The sequence below is a fragment of the Pelodiscus sinensis genome, chromosome 20 (genome assembly GCF_052426305.1).
Source record: "Pelodiscus sinensis isolate ZL-2025 chromosome 20, ASM5242630v1, whole genome shotgun sequence".
Lineage (NCBI taxonomy): Eukaryota > Metazoa > Chordata > Testudines > Trionychidae > Pelodiscus > Pelodiscus sinensis.
This window is the reverse complement of record NC_143071.1, coordinates 8,282,174-8,302,389: the sequence shown is the minus strand read 5'-3', so window position 1 is coordinate 8,302,389 and position 20,216 is coordinate 8,282,174. Positions and strand designations below refer to the sequence as shown.

General features: G+C 38.6%; 1 protein-coding gene across 8 annotated transcripts in view; it reads left to right on the top strand.

The window, feature by feature from the left end:
* CEP112 (centrosomal protein 112) overlaps positions 1-20,216 on the top strand; it is a 359,448-nt gene that overhangs the window by 187,023 nt on the left and 152,209 nt on the right. For all 8 annotated transcript variants that reach the window (XM_075903958.2, XM_075903952.2, XM_075903955.2 and 5 more), the window contains 2 exons: positions 936-1,071; positions 10,417-10,524. In XM_075903958.2, coding sequence (XP_075760073.2) covers positions 936-1,071; positions 10,417-10,524 — 244 coding nt within the window. The remainder of the gene's footprint in view (positions 1-935; positions 1,072-10,416; positions 10,525-20,216) is intronic.

Genomic DNA, 20,216 nt, shown 5'->3' with positions numbered 1-20,216 from the left:
ATGTACATAATTCAATGTTCCTGTGATCTGGCTTTGACATTTAAAATGTAATATTCTTAAACATTTCCTATTAACTTAGTTTTCTTTCATTCAAAAGTGTGCATCAAAGTGTTTAAAAATTATTCACAAATTATGTCAGTGATGTCAGTACAGTAGCAGATGTGTATGGTTTTTTCTTATGTATCTGTTTACATATGTATATCTTGATAGTTTTTTTGCATCTTGATAATTTCTAAATTATTTTAAAAATAACAATGCAAACATGTACAGAATTCTAAAAATAGCGATTCATTGTTTGATATATTAAGATAAAGTGCCTTGCGGTAATAAAACTTGAAAATTTAACTCATCACTTCTGTAAATGCTGAATGGATGTCATAGTATTAAGGGTTTTCACTAGATTTGACTGTGCATCAGATGTCCCATTTTCCAGCACTTAAGATTTCAATATATGCCAGGCTGTGAATAATCCTGTGTCTGCCTTAGTGGAGATGGTACAGGGGACATGATCCTGTTCAATTAATGGAACAATGTAGTCTGACAGCTTACATATCAGTGGAAAATACATTATAGCTATTAAGGGAAATGCTGTGGAAAAAGTTTTCTCTATCTATCTAATCACAATAAAGCTCCATGATTTAAACTGTCATGTCTTAGTTGACGGCTTTAAAGGTGATGTTGCTTTCATTATATCAATACTATGTTCAGGCTTGCTAAATTCAGTAAGAGAAAATGAAAATAATTCTATACTTTTTGCCCAGGTTACTGTTCTGTTCTTCAAAGTATTACTAAGGAAAGTTTGGCATAAGCTGGGACAGGAAATTGAAACCTGAATACTATTTTAAACTGATAGGGTTAAAGGCCTTTCTTTTACACCAGCACACTTGTTCTTTTATTTGATACTTGAACTCTAAAAAATTTCTGTGACTTTCTAGGGAGAAGGAGGAGCAGCTGACTCGGGTGACAGAGGTACAGAGGCTGCAGGCCCAGCAGGCAGATGCTGCCCTGGAGGAGTTTAAGCGGCAGGTGGAGCTGAACTCAGAAAAAGTCTATGCTGAAATGAAACAGCAGGTGAGAAGGTCACAATGCCAGCCTTTCTGAGACTCTCTGTCTCAGTAGGATAGCATATTCTGATCTTCTAATGCCAGAAACATGTTTCACTTGACAGTGCTACATCAAAATCTTTCACAATGTAGTGTCTTTGCTAGCAAGTCAGAGGGGGCTGTTAGCAGTTGATTCATCTTTATAACAAAGCCAGAATTGTCATTGTTATATAGCTATCTAAAGTTATGTTACTGATTAGCGATTTTCTGGGATTCTGAGTAAAACATAGTGGTTTATATACTTTTATGGAACAATGTCTGTACTTTCCTATTTTTTAACTTTGTCTCTTTGGTTATACTTTTAGGGACATACCACTCTCTTACCAGTGGGATTTTTGCCATAATTTCAAATAGAACAGAGCCAAGCTAATTCTGATTGTGGTCAGTGATACGCATTTGACTACAAAAGCCTTTTTCCCACTTGAAAATTACAATTAATGATAATTTATTTGCATGCTACTTAGTGTGCTAATCAATTTACAGAACAAATAAGATTAATATATTGGCCCCAAGGAGCTTAGAGATATTACACATCAGAATAATGAACAATAAAATGGAAAGGGATGAGAAAAAAGAAAGAAACAGATACATTGATGGTCTGCTAATATGATAAAAATGCTTATAGTATCTTTGTCTAGTGCATTTACCTGATTCTGCCAGCCAGCTTGCCTCTTCAATAGGAAAATGCACTTGTTTTTTATTACAGGACTATATAATATATATTATGATATTATAATGGATGCAAGAAGAAACTTCTGGTAAAGCATCTTGGTGAACACTTCTATAAAACAGAGAATGTTTCAGTTCTAAAGTTTTGCTCTTGCACTGGGGAGCACTAAAAATAGTAGAAGATGTGATACTATTGCAGTTGCCACTTCTGGCTATCAACAGATCTCTGTAAAATATTTATTCTTCTCTGAGTGGTTGCTCATGTGCACTGCAACAGGTGTGTGTGTGTGTGTGCGTGCGTGTGCGCGCGCGCACTTGCAAAATCATTGGAAAGTTTTTACCCTAGCGGTATCTTTCTTTCCTGTTGACTGTGAAGTCCCCTGGAGTGGCACCGCTGTGGCAATTCATATAGGACCTGCCCTCCTTCCCCCCCAGGTTCCTTCATACCACCCGTGAAGGTTGTTGGAACAGCTTCTGTCTCTTGCTTTGCAAAAGTCTCGGTTCTGTTGTGTGGTAATTTTGGAAAATAAGTAAAAAAAATTATAAATACTTAAAGATAACTGAAGTGAAATGTAGCATAAACATAATTGAGATAAATACTATAGGGATATATACATCTTATACAGAAATCTTTAACTTTTAAATTCATGTTAATGATGACACACATGAACCAAATATTGGCAAGGAAAAAAAAGCAGTAGTGCTAGAAATTTGCCTGCTTATTTTGTTGAAAAGAATGAAAGCCTTTCAACTTTGCATGCAATCTATATTGTTAACAATTGTTTTTGTTGTGAAATGCTGGTTTTGCTTCTTTCATAACCTTCAATGTAAAAGCAGCAGAACTATAGGGGGATCTGCTCTTTTAGAAGTCTTGTACAGAGAACGGATAATGGAATTTTGAAATAAAAAAAGCTGTGAATCTGTTTTGAAAAGCAACTTTTATTTTACAAACTAGACCCACGAGGGAAATAAAACAGGCCCTAAAATTTCAAAGTCGCTCTCTCTTACATTTTTCTCTAATCTGAATCTCTCCTTTAGCTTTTCCACGTGAGAAATGTATTTATAGTCTCATTGAAGGTATGGTTTCATTGAGCCAAAAACACTGGGCTCATGATTTAATAGTTTTCAAGAAAAAAGATTGTGCAAAATAATCCTGAAAATATATTTAGGTATGAAGATATTTGGTAAGTTTTTTTTATTTGCTTAAAAAAACAAACACAAATTGTACATTTAAAAATATATATTTTACTGAATTCTATAAAAATGCCATGTGGTGGTTTTTTTCCCTTTTCTAAGTGCTGAATACCATTCTGGTTGTGTGTTAAATACAGAAAGCCAAACTGTTCTTTAATTCCACTTCATTCATTCATGCCTCAGTCCAGGTTTGTGATAACGTCAGCTTTATCCAAAGCATGAATGTGAAGACCAAGACTATTACAGCCAAAAAATCAGTTCATGGAGGGTAGTACTATGAGTAGCTATTAGCCAAGATGGGCAGGGATATAAACCCATGACCTGGAGTGTCCCTAGTCTCTGTTTGCCAAAAGCAAATGGGAATGATTGACAGTAGGGATGTAAAATATTGTTTAACCAGTTAACTGATTAAAGGGATTCTGCTGCTGGGCTGGAATCCCTCCCACTACCATAGACAGGACCTGCTCCAGCCCAACCAGAGCAGCTGCTGCCTGTGGCCTTCCGCTGTGGGCAGGAGCTGCACCAATCAGAATGCCAGAGCAGCCCCTGCCTGTGGTGGGGCTAGAGGAACCTCTGGCCAGCAGCAGGTGAAAAGCTGCTCCAGCCCCACCAGTTAACTTTAACCTTAATAAGCTTCACCTATTAACCTTCACATTTCTAGTTGACGGGGTGATCACTTGATGATTATCTGTTTTGTTCATTCCCTCTGGCCACTGTTGAAGGGTAGTAGGTAAGTGGGCTGGATAGACCATTTTTCTGTCCTAGTATGGCTATTCTAATGTTCTTATTGAATTGTAGTGAAAGGGACTGTCATTTGACCATCACACAGTGTTTTGTGTGATCTAAATGGAACTGGTGGGTAGTGCTCAACAATTGACTGGTTTTGGTCATAAACAAATATCATGATATGAAACAATAGTGGAGAAATACAGAAGCTATCCAACACAGTAAAATATTTGTGATTTATTTTAATTCACCAAAGAGATAAAATGCTAATGGCCAAATTTCAAAGGCACTTCCTGATTGGTACTGCAGAACCCTATATTCATGTAGACAAACAGTCAAATACACATATTTTCTGCTATTTTCTGCAGTTGCTAGTTTTAAACTGAGTCATTTGGTTTGCTTCATTGAAAATGTGACTGTATATCTTATTTGCTGTATAGCAGGCTGCCCTAGTTATCATCATCATTGTGGTCTTCTTTTTCTTTCTTATTTGTATTACCGTTTCACCCAGGGAGCTGAAACAGAATTGAAGCTGTCTGTATTAGGAGTTGAACAAATATATAGGAAAACCTTGCCTTGTCCTGAGGAGCTTACAGTTTGTGGCATGTAGATAATGGCTTCTGCTCAGTATTAATCTTATTTTCTTGACAAAGAAAGAACTACTCGGCTACTAAATCCTCTTCCTTCCCTGCCTTTGATAACTGCATTTGACTTATAGCTTAGGAAGTGTCACTAATCTAGTGATAGCTACTGTTCTTTCATTGTACTTATGCTGTCACTGTGTAGACCTATTTTGGAGAAGGTATTCCTCACCTGAAACACACTCAACAGACTATGGAACTTTGGGCATACAGAATTCCCTACCTCTGGTACATAAAACACCACCACCTAAGCACAACAAGGCTGTTAAATTACATTATTATGAGAAAAATCCATCACAAGTGAGAAATTTCAAAACAAATGCTTATACAGCATTATTTTGCTTATCATTGTGCTTGGGTATTAAAAGCGTTTCAGTGCAGTATTTTACGATGTGCTGTTGTACTCAGGGCTAGGAATATTAGTTAAAATTAGCTATAATTTTAAATCTCCATGCTCTTATTAGTTCCTATCGGAATCTTTGTTTAATTTTTTAAAAACAATGAATAGTTCTGCAGCACCTTAGAGACTAACAACTTATTTGTACCCTGGACCCATTACTCCATTCATCTGAAGAAGTGAGTTTTGCCCATGAAAGCTCATTATACCAGCTACATTTTTTGTCTTTAAGGTGCTGCAGACTTATTTGTTGTTTTCTAAGTTTGTTTGTTACTGACTAACACGGCTACCCCTCTGAGATATTTAATTTTTGTGTGTTTTGCATAGTGACTTGGATTATTATTTCCATCACCATTGTATTATATTTTAGTTTCATTGCACTCGACACACTGAGGTTAAGCAATGAAAAACTGTAAGAGTGAAAGACTGTGAAAAACAATATGCTAATTTAAATAAATTAGTTCATAGCTGAGAATTTAACTTTTTAACATGTATTAAATGTTCAAATTTTTTGTTTGACTGACCGACCATTAAACATTTTCTCTGTATATATATTTTATATACTATTCATTTAAGGCAGAATTCTGATATCCTGATACTCATGCTGACTTGTTTTATGGCCTGCGTCTGTGTCTTCAGTAAGTAGTAAGGTGCTATTCAACATAAATAAAAGTATCAGGATACGGCCCTTCATGTTAAAACTTAAAACTTACTGAAGCAAATTTTGCACTCAGTTAAACCAATGTAAATCTGGACTGACACCATTGCACCTCCGCTATTGGAACCATTTGGGGTCAGCAAGGTAGGCGAAGGGGGATGTCGTGCACTTTTTATTCCTATTGATTTTGTGAGAGTTGTAGGTTATCAATATCTATTTGTCAGGCACCCGATGAACAAATAGGCACATTAAGTGCTGATAGTATCATCTTAGTTGGAGATAGTCAACTGCAATCAATAAGATTATTATAAAATTTTAGTATTATGCAAATTATTTGGTATGTGAGATAGGTGCTATGCTTGTCTGAGTTAATGACTATGGAACATAAGAATGGCCATACTGGGTCAGATCAAAGCTAATGCCAGATGCCCCAGAGGGAGTGAACACAACAAGTAATCATCACGTGATCCATCTCCTGTCATCCATTTCCAGATAAACAGAGGCTAAGGACACCATTCCAACCCATCCTGGCTAATAGCCATTGATAGACCTAACCTCCATGAATTTATCTAGCTGTTTTCTGAACCCTGTCAAAGTCCTAGTCTTCACAACATCCTCTGGCAAGGGGTTCCACAGATTGACTGTGCACTGCATGAAGAAAAACTTCCTTTTGTTTGTTTTAAACCTGCTGACTATTAATTTCATTTGATGGCCCTAGTTCTTATATTATGGGAACAAGTACAGTAGACTTCCGATAATCTGGCACCTTTGGGACCTAGGTGGTGCTGGATTATCGGATACGCTGGAGTATCAGGAGGTACTGCATACTCCCAACCCAATCCTCCTCTCTTCCCCTCCAACCTTATGCTCAGGCCCCGGAGCTGCCAGTACAGCTGCACATCTCCCTCCAGGCACTGGGGCATGTGTGCTGAGCAGCCAGCTTTTCAATGAGCTGGCTGGGACGCCATGTGTAACCCAATCCCCTCCCCAGAGCAAAACACCCCCCCTCCCTGCTGTAACCCAATCTCCCTCCCCTTCCCCTTTTCCGAAGCCAAACACCTCTTCTCCCTGCTGTAACCCGATCTCACTGCCTCCCCCCCCCCGCCCGCAACCTTATGCTTGGGTACCGGTACAGCCGCGAGTCTCCCTCTAGGCACTGGGGCACATGCACTGAGCGGCTGGCTTTTCAGTGAGCTGGCCGGGACGCCGCACGTAACCCAATTCTCCTCCCCATCCTTCCCCTTTCCTGGAGCCAAACACCTCCCCTTGCTGCTGTAACCCACGTGAGAGTGACTGATCTGAGCAGTTCCGGGTTCCATCCCGGTTCCGTCAGGAGCGCTTGCTATTTTGATGCCAGACTATCGGGAGTGCTGGACAATTGGGTGCTGGACTATTGGAGTTTTACTGTAAATAATTATTCACTTTTTTTCATACAAGAATGGTTTAGGAGAAGATTATTGGCAGTTTTTTGTTTAAAGCAGAAATTTTTAATATGCTTTATTAAATTGATAATTTTGAAAGAAATCAATAACATAAGTGCCCAGTTATCTTTGGTGATATTTTTTCTGTGAAGGATTGACAGGAAAGAAACAGAATATAGGGGTGTATTTCAAATGGTCTTATTATCACTTAGAAATAATTTAAGGGTGGAGGGTATGACACTGATGTTACATCTGTTAAGAATCTTCTTCGGATTTATTGTTTCATGAGACCCTCATTGTGCCAAGCTTTTTATGACCATATAGATGAGTAAAAACAAGTACAAATCCCCCTTTCATATTGGCATATTGTACATATGCCACGTACAATCTGCAGGAATTGCAACTCTGACATTGTGGGGAGAACAAAGGGCTGTGCGCCAAATGCCTCCCACCAGAGCAACTGGGCCAAGAGGGAGGGGGCAATAGACGGAACAGTGATTTCTCCTCTGTGAGCTCAAGCCAATTGATCTGACTGGCCACTTGGAGAGGATTATGGTGCACCCCTCAAAGGTTATGTCACAAATTGCTCTCCAGTGTACACAGCTTGCTGCAACTCTTTGCAGCAAGCCTCCCAACCCAGGTAGACGCTCTGGGTTTGCAGGGTGTGAACAACTGCTTTAAAAATAAACATTTAGATGGCACTTGGAAGTGCATCTTGGGCTGGATATCAGAGCTTTGAAGACCATTTGCTTCCACAGACTACAGAGCTTGACCACCAGCCTCCAGCAAAGTCTGCTTGGCTTTTGTAGTGTTGTAGAGTGACCCTGAGTCTCTCAACCCTGGTAGGGAGGCTGCTGCTGTATGCTAGTGCTTCTGAAGCCCAATACTACCTCTTATTCTGATGTGTTCAAGTAGTACAATCTATCCCTGGGTTTCTAAGATAGCTCATCATAGGATTAATTATAGCACATTTACTCAAGTTGATGAATTCCTTTATTTTCAGTGGAGCTACTTTCAGAGTAACATGTTACCTAATGTGAAAAGTGTGGCAGAATTGGGTCCTATATGTTCATCCGAGAAAATGGAAATGTCAATTGCACACTCCTCCTTGTCAGAGAAAATCAAGTTTGTGCTTTGCCTTTATTAATCATATAGCAAAATTATCTATATAGCAAGTATTTCAAGGCTATTGCTTTTCAGCGAAGACATGTCAAACCATGTTGTAAATGTTATGTTGTGTTGCAATCAGTACATGCCTTCTAAACACTTATCTAGCAATTCAGAACATAGTTCCTGAGAAGTACTGAACTCTTAAAACTCTCATTGACTTCAGCGAGGTCTGCAAGTGATCAGCACCTCTCTGAGTCAGGTTCATAAAGAGCAAATGATAATATAAGACAATGTAGGAAATAACACTACAGTGACTAAGTTTCAAGTGATTACTTCAGAGAAACAATACTGAAGCTCTGTTTGTACCCATCCTTTCTCATTTTTCCTCCACTCGTGCTCCCAATTCTTAGATAAGCTACATATGTTCTTCTAGAGACAATGTGATACAATATTGGAGCAAATGCCATTGCTTTTTCATAGTTGGGTAGAGCATAGAATGACCTATTGACATCATAAAGTGAAATCTTTAGTAACTATAGCAACACTGGACTCTGAACTTCACAGCAAATATTAAACTTTTTAAATTCTTTTTTCATTGTAACATTAAGGAAGTTACAAATGGACTGGGGTCTGGTATTATCAGTTAGTATAATCAATATTTGGTTTATTTATTAATGTAATTTATGATTTTGTGATATTTACTTGCCATCTGCTTCTTATTTTTCAATAAGCTCATGATTATTAAGTCATCTGATGTCCATTAGATGGGTGACTGAAATAATTTCAACTTTAAGCTCAGTTTTGTTTTTTCCTGATGTAGGTGCCTGTCCTGTTATAAAACTTCTTTTATTATTGTTTATTTGGGTATACATATACTGGTATTTTCATGAGTGCTGCTTCGAGTGTTGGCCAATTGATTTTAATAGCCTACACTGCATGGTACATCAAAGCAAAGAGAGAAAAATCAGACTAGCTTATAAAACTCTAGATTAAAAGCACTGTATACACATCACTCACAAAAGAAAAGTATTTACAAAGCCAAATAGTAACTGCCAAAAAATGAATAAACAGAATATGTGACAATATTTTGGCTCTAGTATTTGTTGAGCTTGGCGAATGAGAATCAGAAAACCTCATTGCACTTATGGCCAATATGCATTTTCTGTGCTAGAGATTGAGTAACAGAAACATACTGTTTTATCTGTAGAGTTTATATAATATATTACTGTATTTGTAAAAATTGACACAGAAAATGTATACAATATTTTCAGTATTAAAAGATGATTCTTTTAATATTTTGAACTTTATTTTGCCTAAGTTCTTCATTTTTAAGTGTAGTTGGAGAAAACTAAGGGGCCTCCCTTTCTTTGATGTATGAGATGTGGAAACGATGGGCTTCAAGGAGAGGGCTCAACTGGACTGAGAGGAGTGAGAAGGTGATGATAGTAGCAGAGGCCACTTTTTTAAGGGCTTATTTGGGGAGGACATGAAAGAGAGGCATGGGCTGTTTCTGATCTACCTGCAGCTGAGTGACCTTTAGTCACTCCTCAGGGCTCTAGTTTATCCCCTTCCTATATCTGGGAAAACAATTCCCAGCCATGCATTTTCCCCTTAACCGGAGATCGCTTTTAATTACTTCCCCATGATTAGTGATCATTTTCCTCCTCTTTATCTGGCTTAGAAGTGTTATTTGAGCTATTGACAAATACATCTATGGGCATTCTTTTAGGCCACATAGGATTTTACCTTGGGGAGTACAGATATTCATTGTTTTTCTTCTTTTGGTATAATCAAGAGACTTGCAGTGGAAAGTGGATTCCTGACAGTTAAACTCCCCTTCCTTCTTCTGCTCCCTTTAGGGAGGTACTGCTACTTAGCTTGAGACCTAGATCTTAAATGGATTTGGTGGGTAAAAAGTGAGGTGTCATACGAACATAAACCCTTGAAATACAACGGAGTTGACAGTTGTGCTTTTGATACAAAAGCCTTTGTTATCTGAGTTATGAAATTGCTTCCTTGATACCATATAAGGGAATATGTGTGACTCTTTATTCATAGGCAATGACTGTGTTCAGACAACTTGCTGCCAAATAATTCTCTTTTAAGGTTCTTCCCTGATTTTAAGATACATTTATTTTAAATGTGTGGTTTTTCAATCAACTTGGAGCATTACTTTCCAAAAATTTCCACAAACTATATTTTAAATAAATAATCTTAGTGGTGTGTATAAATCTAATATTCCATTGATTTTTGTGGAATATTACAACTATTGAATGAAAAATAAGACCTTGCATTCTAATTGGGAATATAGGTGATATATCTGTGTAACTAACTAATGATCTTCAACATACTGATATGTTCATTTCCACTCCTTACAAATGACGAGTTTTTATTATTGACAATTATCTTCAGGTTGTTGAATAGCTTTCAAAAATGTGTCACAATGTGTTTGGAACTATGCACTTAAAAAGTAAATATCGCTTTGTTTATCTTGTAGATGGAAAAAGTGGAATCAGATCTAAGCAGATCAAAATCTCTTCGTGAAAAGCAGTCCAAAGAATTTTCTTGGCAATTGGAAGAACTCAAACAAAGATATGAGCAACAGGTCAGTCTGCCATTTTTATTTGGTAAGACAAGGTGTGTGAGGTAATATTTTTATTGGACCAACTAGTGGTGGCAAAAGAGACAAGCATTCAAGAGATGAGTTACAAATAGCTAAAAATAAAAGCGCTAGTCCAATAAAAGATACTATCTCACCCACTTTTGTGTGTCTAATATCCTGAGACCAGCACAGTTACAATTATATTGTTGACATTTTTACTTGGTGGTATTTGTCTTTTCAGGGTACGTTAGCTCCAGTATCCAGACTAGTCTTGGTCTGACTTGTTCATTACGTTGGCATTCATTCTTTTCTGTCAAAGCAGACCCCTCTGTTTCCAAAACCATGTTTTAAATAGAAAAACTCCTTGTTTCTACTCTGCTATATCTGGGCACTATTTCCTAAAGGGTTCTCAGTCTGACAAAGAAAAGAATGCATTTAATCTATTCTTACTTACATTTTTTTCCTTTATTGGCACAATCTTTGTTTTTATAAGAGTCATCTTTAAGTGGTTTTGATAGACTATCATTTTAAAGATTCAACGAGCCTCTCCAGCAATGTTCCCTGTGAGCTGGGCACTTGTGCAGCCACTGAGGAGAAATTCATATGCTGCCCAGCTGATTAGCAGAGTGCTTACAGCTAGGTTTTGTATTTCCACAGGTGGTGCACATTCTCACATGCCTTGTCGCATGTAACATTATTAAAAAGCCACACATCGATGGAAAAAATTAGAGGGAACATTGCCTTCCAGTGCTTTAATTTTGATATGCAGAAGTAGAGGAGAGTAGGGATGTTAAGAAGTGGTAGAGAGGTGAAGAGCAGGGATGTTATTTCACTAATTGTGTAGCCAATAACATTTTTGTCAACTTCACGATTAGTCAATGAGGGAAAGTGCTCAGTCCCAGCTCACGCCAGATCCAAGAGCTACCTTCACTGTGGCTCTGCAGTTTAATCTGCTGCCTGCCCACCTGGTTCTTACTACATTTAAACTGCAGAGCCTCGGCAGGGGTAGGTCCCAGACCCGGTAGAAGCTGGCACTGAGCCACGCTTGCTCAGTCCCAGCTCGTGCCAGGTCCAGCAGCCCCTGTCTGTGGGGTATCTCAGCAGGGAACTGGGACCCCTCACAGACAGGGACTTGAGCCTGCCTCAGGCAAAGGCTGCTTCACGCACCCCCCATATCCTCATGCTATTAGAAGCAACAGTGAGGGGGCAGGTGGTGCTGTGGAGACAGTGCTGGGGGGAGCTGGCTTTTAAGCCAGCTCCCCCCAGCACTCGTTCCTGTTCCCCTCCACCCCCACTGCCTCTGATACAGAGATAGCAAGGTAGGGGAATGTGAGTAGTCTACTCGACTACCTGATGACTACCCGCTTGCATCCCTAGTGAAGAGTCAAGTATTGAAGAGCCCTTTGTTATTTGCATTGCCTCTCTATGTCTAGAAGATTTCTGTGTTAGGCAGTTCAGGAATGGGATAGCTTTCCTAAGCCTTGAATGAAGGTCCTCTCCAGAGCTTGGGTGGAAGAGTAATGCATGCGATATGTCACTTAGAAGGTAAATTGAATTAAAGAGACTAGCTAGTTTCAAATCAGAGTTTGACACATCTCCTTATAAAGTTGTCATGGTTACCAATCGTGACGTCGGTATCTATACTGTGAAGGGTCTGACTGACACATAATGTAACTATAGTAGCATACAGATATTAAGGCTTTGTATTGCCACGTTGGAACAATTATAGCTATATTTTTTATTTTAGCAGTGGTTTGGGAATAGTGAAGGTTCCATTTTTCTTAATTCAAATTTTATGTCACAGCTAGACTCCTGGGTATATAGTGCCCTTCGATAAGAGGATAGTTATGATTCCTGTTCATGATGATTTAGTAAAAGCTACCTGTAGGAAATGTCAATTGCTAGACAAGCATGGGAATAAGCTTTAATTATTGTTTTACAAGTGCAAAGACCATTGCAGAGGTTACTTGGGTTGGTGGGGAAAATCTTGATCAAATGATTAAGGACGTTATACAGATAAAAGAGAGAGCAAGAAAGTTTGCATGCACCAAAGCCTAGTATGGAGTAAATTAGTGTATGTAGACTAGGAGTGTTAAATATCAGTTAATTGAATAGTCGATTAACCTCTTGAATTCTTATCGATTACTCAACTATTCTGTAGTCGCTGGGGCTGGCAGCCAGTGCACTCCGGCCCACTCCCGAGGAGCTCTGCCACTCTGTGCTGCTGCCTCTGTATCAGAGGCAGCAGCATGGGGTGCCAGGTGGGAGCTGGTCTGCAAGGGGAGCCAGTTTAAAAACCAACTCCCCTCGTGGACAGTCTGCCTGTCACCCATGCTGCTGCTTCTGCCTATGATTCTTGGAGTATTATGTGGGGTTTTGGAACTAATATCTCATTACAGAGCATGGTGATTTCTTTGAGTAAATAGTGTGCTCCCCAGTATGTGTTAAATGGACCAGATCCTTTTTTTTTTTTAATAAGTATCTGGCGATGGAAAGCAATATTTAAATAACAAATCAGAAGACCATTAATCATTTAAATAAGTTGGCAAAAAGAACTGAGATCTTCCACAGTGGTTACCACATGTTTTACTGTTTTCATGATTTAACCTAACACTGGCAGTAGACATCTTGGTGAAAAGCAACATTAATTTCCAGAGTACTAATATTGAAGTCCAGTTTAATTGCAGATCAGAGTTTATCTTGCTTTCATACTAGCTTAGCACTCAAATCACTAATTAATCATTTACTAATTTAAATTGCTTTTTAGTTTCCATTTTGAAGTTCATATTAAAATGGGGAAAATGAGTTCTGAATCCCAAAGATTGTAGTCTGATATGTTAGTATTAGTAAATTGTGCTTCACGTAAGTGGCTCAGAAATGCCAAAGATACATGAAAAAGTTTTTTAATTTTTTTAATTAATATTTTGGGGCAGATTCTGTGTTCATCCACAGCACAGCACATCACAGGAATAGAGTAGGGGCCAAAGGTGGCTTTAAGTCCCCTGTTGTGTCTCCCCAACTTTGCAATCTAAGGGTAGGTCTACACTTCAGAGGTTTGTCAGTAAAACGGCCATTTTTCCAACAAAACTTGAGGAACATCCACACTTCAGTTGTGTTGTTTTGCAAGAAAATCGAAAAAACAGAGGGTTTTTTCTGGCATTGGTCAATCCTCATTTACGAGGAAGAAGCGTTTTTGTGAAAGAGCTCTTTCGCAAAATGGCGTGTGTAGACAGGGACGAGGGAGTTCTTTCGGAAGAAGAGTAAGGAGGTAAAAGCACAGGTGCCCTGGTAGCCATTCTGTTCATTGCAATCAAAGCTTACATGCGAGAGAGCGTCCATTCAGTCTGGACGCTCTCTTTCGAAAAAGTAGATCGCTTTTTCAATTCACTTTTGCAGTATGGATGCTCTCTTTTGGAAGAAGTTTTTCCAGAAAGAAGCCTGTAGTCTAGACGTAGCCTAAGTGGCCTGTTTGGCCCCCAGTGTAAATTAGGGAAGTGTGAAGATGTAATGCTCCAACTTATGCTCAACTGGAACAGCCCAGAATAACTATGCTCTCTTTTCACAGATTCATAGGGTTGGAAGAGACTTCAGGAAGTCATTGAATCCAACCTCTCCTCCCCTCCCCTCCCCTCCCCTTTTTTTAAACTAAATTTCACAGCAGATTTTATTGGCAAAATAATCTGAAATCTCTTTGGACTAGATGTTATAAAAAGCACCAAGAGGCACCCAGAAAGCATAATATTACTTACAGTACTTTGGAAAAACAACGAATAGTCTAGCAGCATCTTGAAGATTAACAAAACATGTAGATGGTATCATGAGCTTTAGAAATGGGTTGGACCCACGAAAACTCATGATATCATCTACATGTTTTGTTAGTCTTTAAGGTGCTGCTAGACTATTCATTGTTTTTTTTAAGTTTTTCCAGTTACAGACTAACTCAGCTACCCTAGTTCTTTGGAACTTCCTATAAATTCTGCGCCTGAGTGAGCCTCAGCTCATTGTTAGTGTAGCAGACTGTACCATAGGTGGGATGTGTGTCTTCAAGAGTACAGTGCTATTATTTAGAAAGCACCCAATTTAATGTTGCTTTTCCACAAATAATTTGTTCTGCCTTGACTTGCTCTCTTTAGTCCAGTTTAACAGGACTGGCCCATCTCCTTTATATGCCTTTCCTCTCTTCTTTCGTAAATCAGTGGCCTTTTCCTACCTTAATATACTTCCCAACATACTGCTTCCATTAGATATGATTGCTATAAATCCTTTCCAATAGGTTTGCTCAACCAGGCCACAAGTATTTTGGGGGATGGTTTCAGCAGTTATAATGACCTCTGTACACCATCGGAATGATGTAAAGAAGCTGCAATAATTTTTTTTCTTTTGTGCATTTTAGATGTGGGAAAGATGCTTCTTAGCATGTGGCCTTTTCAGAACATTGTGCTTAGCAAAAATTGATGCATTTTTTTTACACTTTCCTATCAGATTAGTGTTATGTGCCTGGTGGACTCTGCCATATGTAATTCCTCAGGCTCCCACCATCAGCGGTGGGTGAAGCTGCTGTTTGGGGAGGCAAGCTCCCCAGCTCACCTCATCTTCCTGTGGCTCTGCCCATATTGCGTCCCTACTCTGCCCCCACTCTACCCAGCCCCTATTTTCTCCCCACTGTTTCCCTCTTCCCTTCCCTCCCATTTCTTGCTCACCCCCTTCCAGCCAAATCCCTGTACCCAAATGAAGCAAATGATATTTGAAAAAAAAATCTACATTTTCTTTCTAAAGAAATGGAGCATGTTTTCCACTTCATGCCAGATGGTGGAGACTGGACCTGCAGAAGGTACCTATTTAAAAGCATTACGTTTGGAAATAAAAAATGTCAGTCACAGGTTTTATGATATGCCCTGAAGTTTGTCAGAGATTTATGTGCAAAAACGTTGGAGTAAGGGCGAGCCAGTTATCCTACTGAATACAACATTAATTATTATGGAATATGTGATGCAGCTCTTCTCTGTTTTATATTTTCTTAATCAGTGTTTCTAAGCTGATTTTATATTTTGAGTGTACTCTTAAGCCTTCATAAAGTAATCATTCCAAATGACTACATATTTGACTGACTGAAACGAAGACATTTAAAATAATTGGTCACAGATTTAGTGTGTTCATAAAAATATTAATTGCTTTTAGAAAAAGGGAATCATAGAACACCAGAGCTGGAAGGGACCTCGAGAGGTCATCGAGTCCAGTCCTCTGCCCTCACGGTAGGACCAAGCACTGTCTAGACCATCCCAGATGTCTGTCTAACCTGCTCTTAAATATCTCCAGAGATGGAGATTCCACACACTTCCTAGGCAACTTATTCCAGTGTTTAACCACCCTGACAGTTAGGAAGTTTTTCCTGATGTCCAGCCTTTAAGGAACACTAATTTACTTTGTGTAATCTCCGTAACAATAGACCCATTTAAGAAATTTCACCAACTTTAAGGGTTAAGCTGAATACTCTGATAGCTCATCTAAATATTCATGCAAGGATGTTTTAGAGATACTATTTTTATAATCAGAGCAAATTTTAAACTAAGGTCCTATAGATTAACATGTTCTGAGCAAATATTACAGTAATGCACAACTGTTTATCAGCAAATTCAGAAACTAACAATACATGTGTGTGTTCGCAAATGCCTATTAAATGGCTTCATTACCACCTGTATGGCTTTTTAGCAAAATATATAGTCTGCTAATAGATCTGGCAAGCTTAGAAGGCTTTTTCTCTTTTAAGTTACTGGATGGAAGATTCACCAGTAAGCAGCCAGCTGTGAGAGCTTGTAAGAAGGGTCAAAATAGGGATAGGAAGAGGCAGTATGTGTTGAATGCTGTCACAAATTGTGTTTCCATAGTTTTCAGGGCATATGCTATAGTACTGTATGCTAATACGGAGTTTGCCAAAAGTTAAACTGACCGCTACCACATTACTATTACTTGATATCAGTGGTAATTTTTTTTCTCTTGATGTACATGGTTGAAAATACTAAAGGCATTTGACAAATCCTTGACTGTTTTTGTCATACTTCAAAGGACAACTATAATTCTTTAAAATGTCATGGTTTGAAAAATCAGTGAGCAATTTTTTTTCTTGTACCTTGATGCTTCCAGTATTCATGGCTTTTGGATACCTGGGTCACAACATAAAAAAGTAAAGTTAAAAGAAGAAAAACTTACAAGTGCAGTATTCAAAACTATTTTCTAGATAATCTTTTAAAACACTTTCTGTAGCAATACCAATATTTGGTGTAAACACTAATTTAAATGTTATACTCTGTACAGATGTCTTGTGTTGTCATTTCATTTTGTTTTGGCTTACTGCTACTTTTGTTATATCAAAAGAACATCTATGTTTTATTAACATCACTGAAACCTAAGGAAAGAATATTAAGGATTGTTCTACTAGAACATAAATATAATTTTTAAAAGTATTTTTATGCACTACTAGCTTTTTTGTTATATCTGTTCACATTTAATTTAAATATTCTTTTAAACCACATAGATTGTGATGGTTTGTCATTAGATACTATGACCTTTTTGTGTTCCCCTTTCAGGTAATAATACGAGGTTACTCAATATAACCAATGCAGATCAGGAACTGTTCTTTCAGACCCTTTAGAATGTCCTTTAAATGTTGCCCACTTCTCACTCATTTGTATTATTCTTTATTTAGAAGCAGGACATTTTTCAAAGCAGCCCTCCCCTTCTCTTGTTTTATTGGACATGCATTTTTTGTCATTGTTGGGGGATTAATAGCTATATTTCAAAATATCCATTAAAGTGACTGTTTAATTGAGCAATGTGATGCAACATTATAGCATTCCACAGGTTAACAGGCCAATGTCTGAATAACTTCAGTATCTGAAAAATGCTATAATTGCTTTGAAATGTTGTGCCTCAAGTGTGTGATTGCTATTATGAAATGGAATTTGTACATAAAAGGAAAAAATAGATTGTGCCTGTCTAGCAACTTGAGCACATAGGGCTTGGTCTTCCATTAACTTTAACAAGTACTTGTCCTTCCTTCTACAAGTAATCCCATTGATGATCCATTTCAGAGAGACTAGTACTGTGGGTAAACACAACAGGGCTACAGGATCAGACTCTTATTGTTCAGTTTTCCTGTATATGAGATATGCTAGTAACTCCTAGCATTTGCGTACCCTAGAGTTTTAAACTTTGCTTACAGAAGAAAGGTTTCAAATTTTGGGATGATTCTTTCTTTTTTGATTTGGAATGCAATTTGTAGTCTTTTAAAAATAATACCTGTAGGTTTCATATAATTTTTTATTTACTTTAATTTCCTTAAAATTAATAAAGAATTTAGGAGAAACCCTAGGATCCTGCAATATTTAGTGTCAGCCACATTTAGTGTTGTTCTTGATTTCCGCTTCAGCTGATTCCCAGAATCACTCTCTTTTGAAGTATTTGCTGAGGGAACAGCAGAGAGAAATTGGTGGGGGTTTTTTTTTAAAAAAAAAAGAAATATACTTTAGCTCAGCTTTGTTCTACTTACAGCTGGTGGATTTGAAAGTGTATTAACCCTCTACCCCCAGTTCCTATCTGCTAGCGCAGCTGTTGTGGGTACTTCAAAGGCACTGGACACCACTGAGAAGACCACAGTCTTTCCTGCCTTTGAAATAGTTGCAGTGTCCATGGTCAGGTTTCAAGACACCTTCAGCACAGGAAAAAAGCTTCTTTTTTAACTAGAATTAAATAATATTTAACTAGCTATTAATTTTCTTTGTTAAAAGCACCTCCAGTGTGAGCCACCAGTACTTGAAAGCAGATATGCACAAACTTTGTAAGAGAAAGGGCCACGTAGCTTACTTGCCAGAAAACCGGCCCCAGCAGCCCACCCCACACGTGGCTGGGAGCAGGAGCCCTGCATCCCCCACCCAGATCCTGCTTAGTTGGTTAACTTGTTAAACATTAGGTTAACCTAATATTTAACCAGTTAGCTGATTAATTGGGATTTTACATCCATACCATTTTCGTCCCACTGTTCCTCAAAATAAGTCTTCACAAGTGCAAAGGCCTTGTGCTGCACACCCTTGTGCACAGGGTGACTGTCACTCATACTTTATATAGAGCAGAGTTTCACAGCTGTGCTGCTTGGACCTCTCTGATAGTGATAGAAATGGTGATAGAAATGTAGCCGTGTTAGTCTGGTGTAGCTGAAACAAAATTTTGTTCTTGCTGGTGGTTCTTGGAGGACCCACATTTTTAGTCCCCACTTCTTTTTTTTCCAGTTGTTAAATTTCCATACTGGACAATTGTGAATAAGTTAGATACTTTTATTTGTTGATCTAAGCAATTGTTTAATTATTGTAGTTGCCTGCTGGGTGTTATGTAATTTATTTCATGGCCTTTTTTCTCCCCCACTCTCAATCTAAAATGTGAATCATACTATGTAAAAGTTTTGAGAACTGTTGCCATAGTGAAATGGATTCGTTTTAGGGAAATGAATCAGAGGCATCGGCGTGGAGAGAGGGGTGCAGGTGGGAGCCTGTGCTCCCATGGAGCTGCCTCCTCCACCCTGCATGGGTAAATGTATGCCCACTGAAAATTTCATGTTTACCAAAATAAACACATTTTAACATCCCTAATTCATTTGCACATTTATGGACGTGGCTAATTTGAACACCATCTTTTTGTTTAACTGAGCTGGAACCGTTGTATAATAGTAAAAGTTTCACACTCGCATAGTAAAGTGGAAAACAAGGAAAAGTATTGCCTGTTTGCTAAAGAATCTCTTCATATTTCAGGAAATCCTTTCATGCTACTATTGAAGTCGGTTTCCAACTTCTGTAGAAGTTTTGAAGGAATAATTACAATTGTTCTTTTGTTCCATTTAGTCAAACAGGAAAGAAACAGGACATCTTGATGAAAGCTTTGCTATATAATTATTTGTTGTGTATTTGTGTATGCACGTGCATGTATGTGTACACATATATCATGTTCAAGACAACATCTATAAAAGAATTCTGCCAGCCCATGAATGTTCCTTATTTTAGAATGTGTAGCAATGTGTAAGGAGTTGGTTGAGTTTAAAAAATTGAGTGCGTTGTCTCACTAAAAGGCGTGATATTAGCTTCCCTAAATTAGAGAAATAAGAGAAAAGGATGCAGAGAAGTGCTGAATCAGTTAGTAAAAAGCTTTTTTTAAAGTGTCAGTGCATATGTAACAGGTTGTGACTCACCAGCGCAACGTCTCATGCTGCTCTGTCTAGGAATTAGCTCTTCTAGCCCTGGAGAGTCCTCTGTTGGACATTGTTTTGGTCTTTGTTACCTGTCTTCTGCTCCTTCTCAGGCCTTGGGCCCCTTCCAGCCCACAGTGTGCCTTTCCTCATGGTATTGTGCCACAGATCTGCCACTTGACTCTGAAGTCATCCCCTCTCAGGGAATCCCAATTCCCTATATCCACCTTCCCTCAGTGAACCACTGCCAGTCATCATCTAGCCACTGCCTCAGGGACAAACTGCATTGTGAAATGGATGCTCATCATTGGCAAGGGGACGTGGACCTGTTGCTTTCTGCCCTGGTTGCCTCCCTGCAGTCCTAGCACTCCTCATGCCCCTGTACCAGGCCTGCAGCCTGAGACTTGGGTCAAGCCAGAGCTCCCTCGGTCTGCCTGCCTCTCCCAGCACTGCTCAGGTCCCTTCT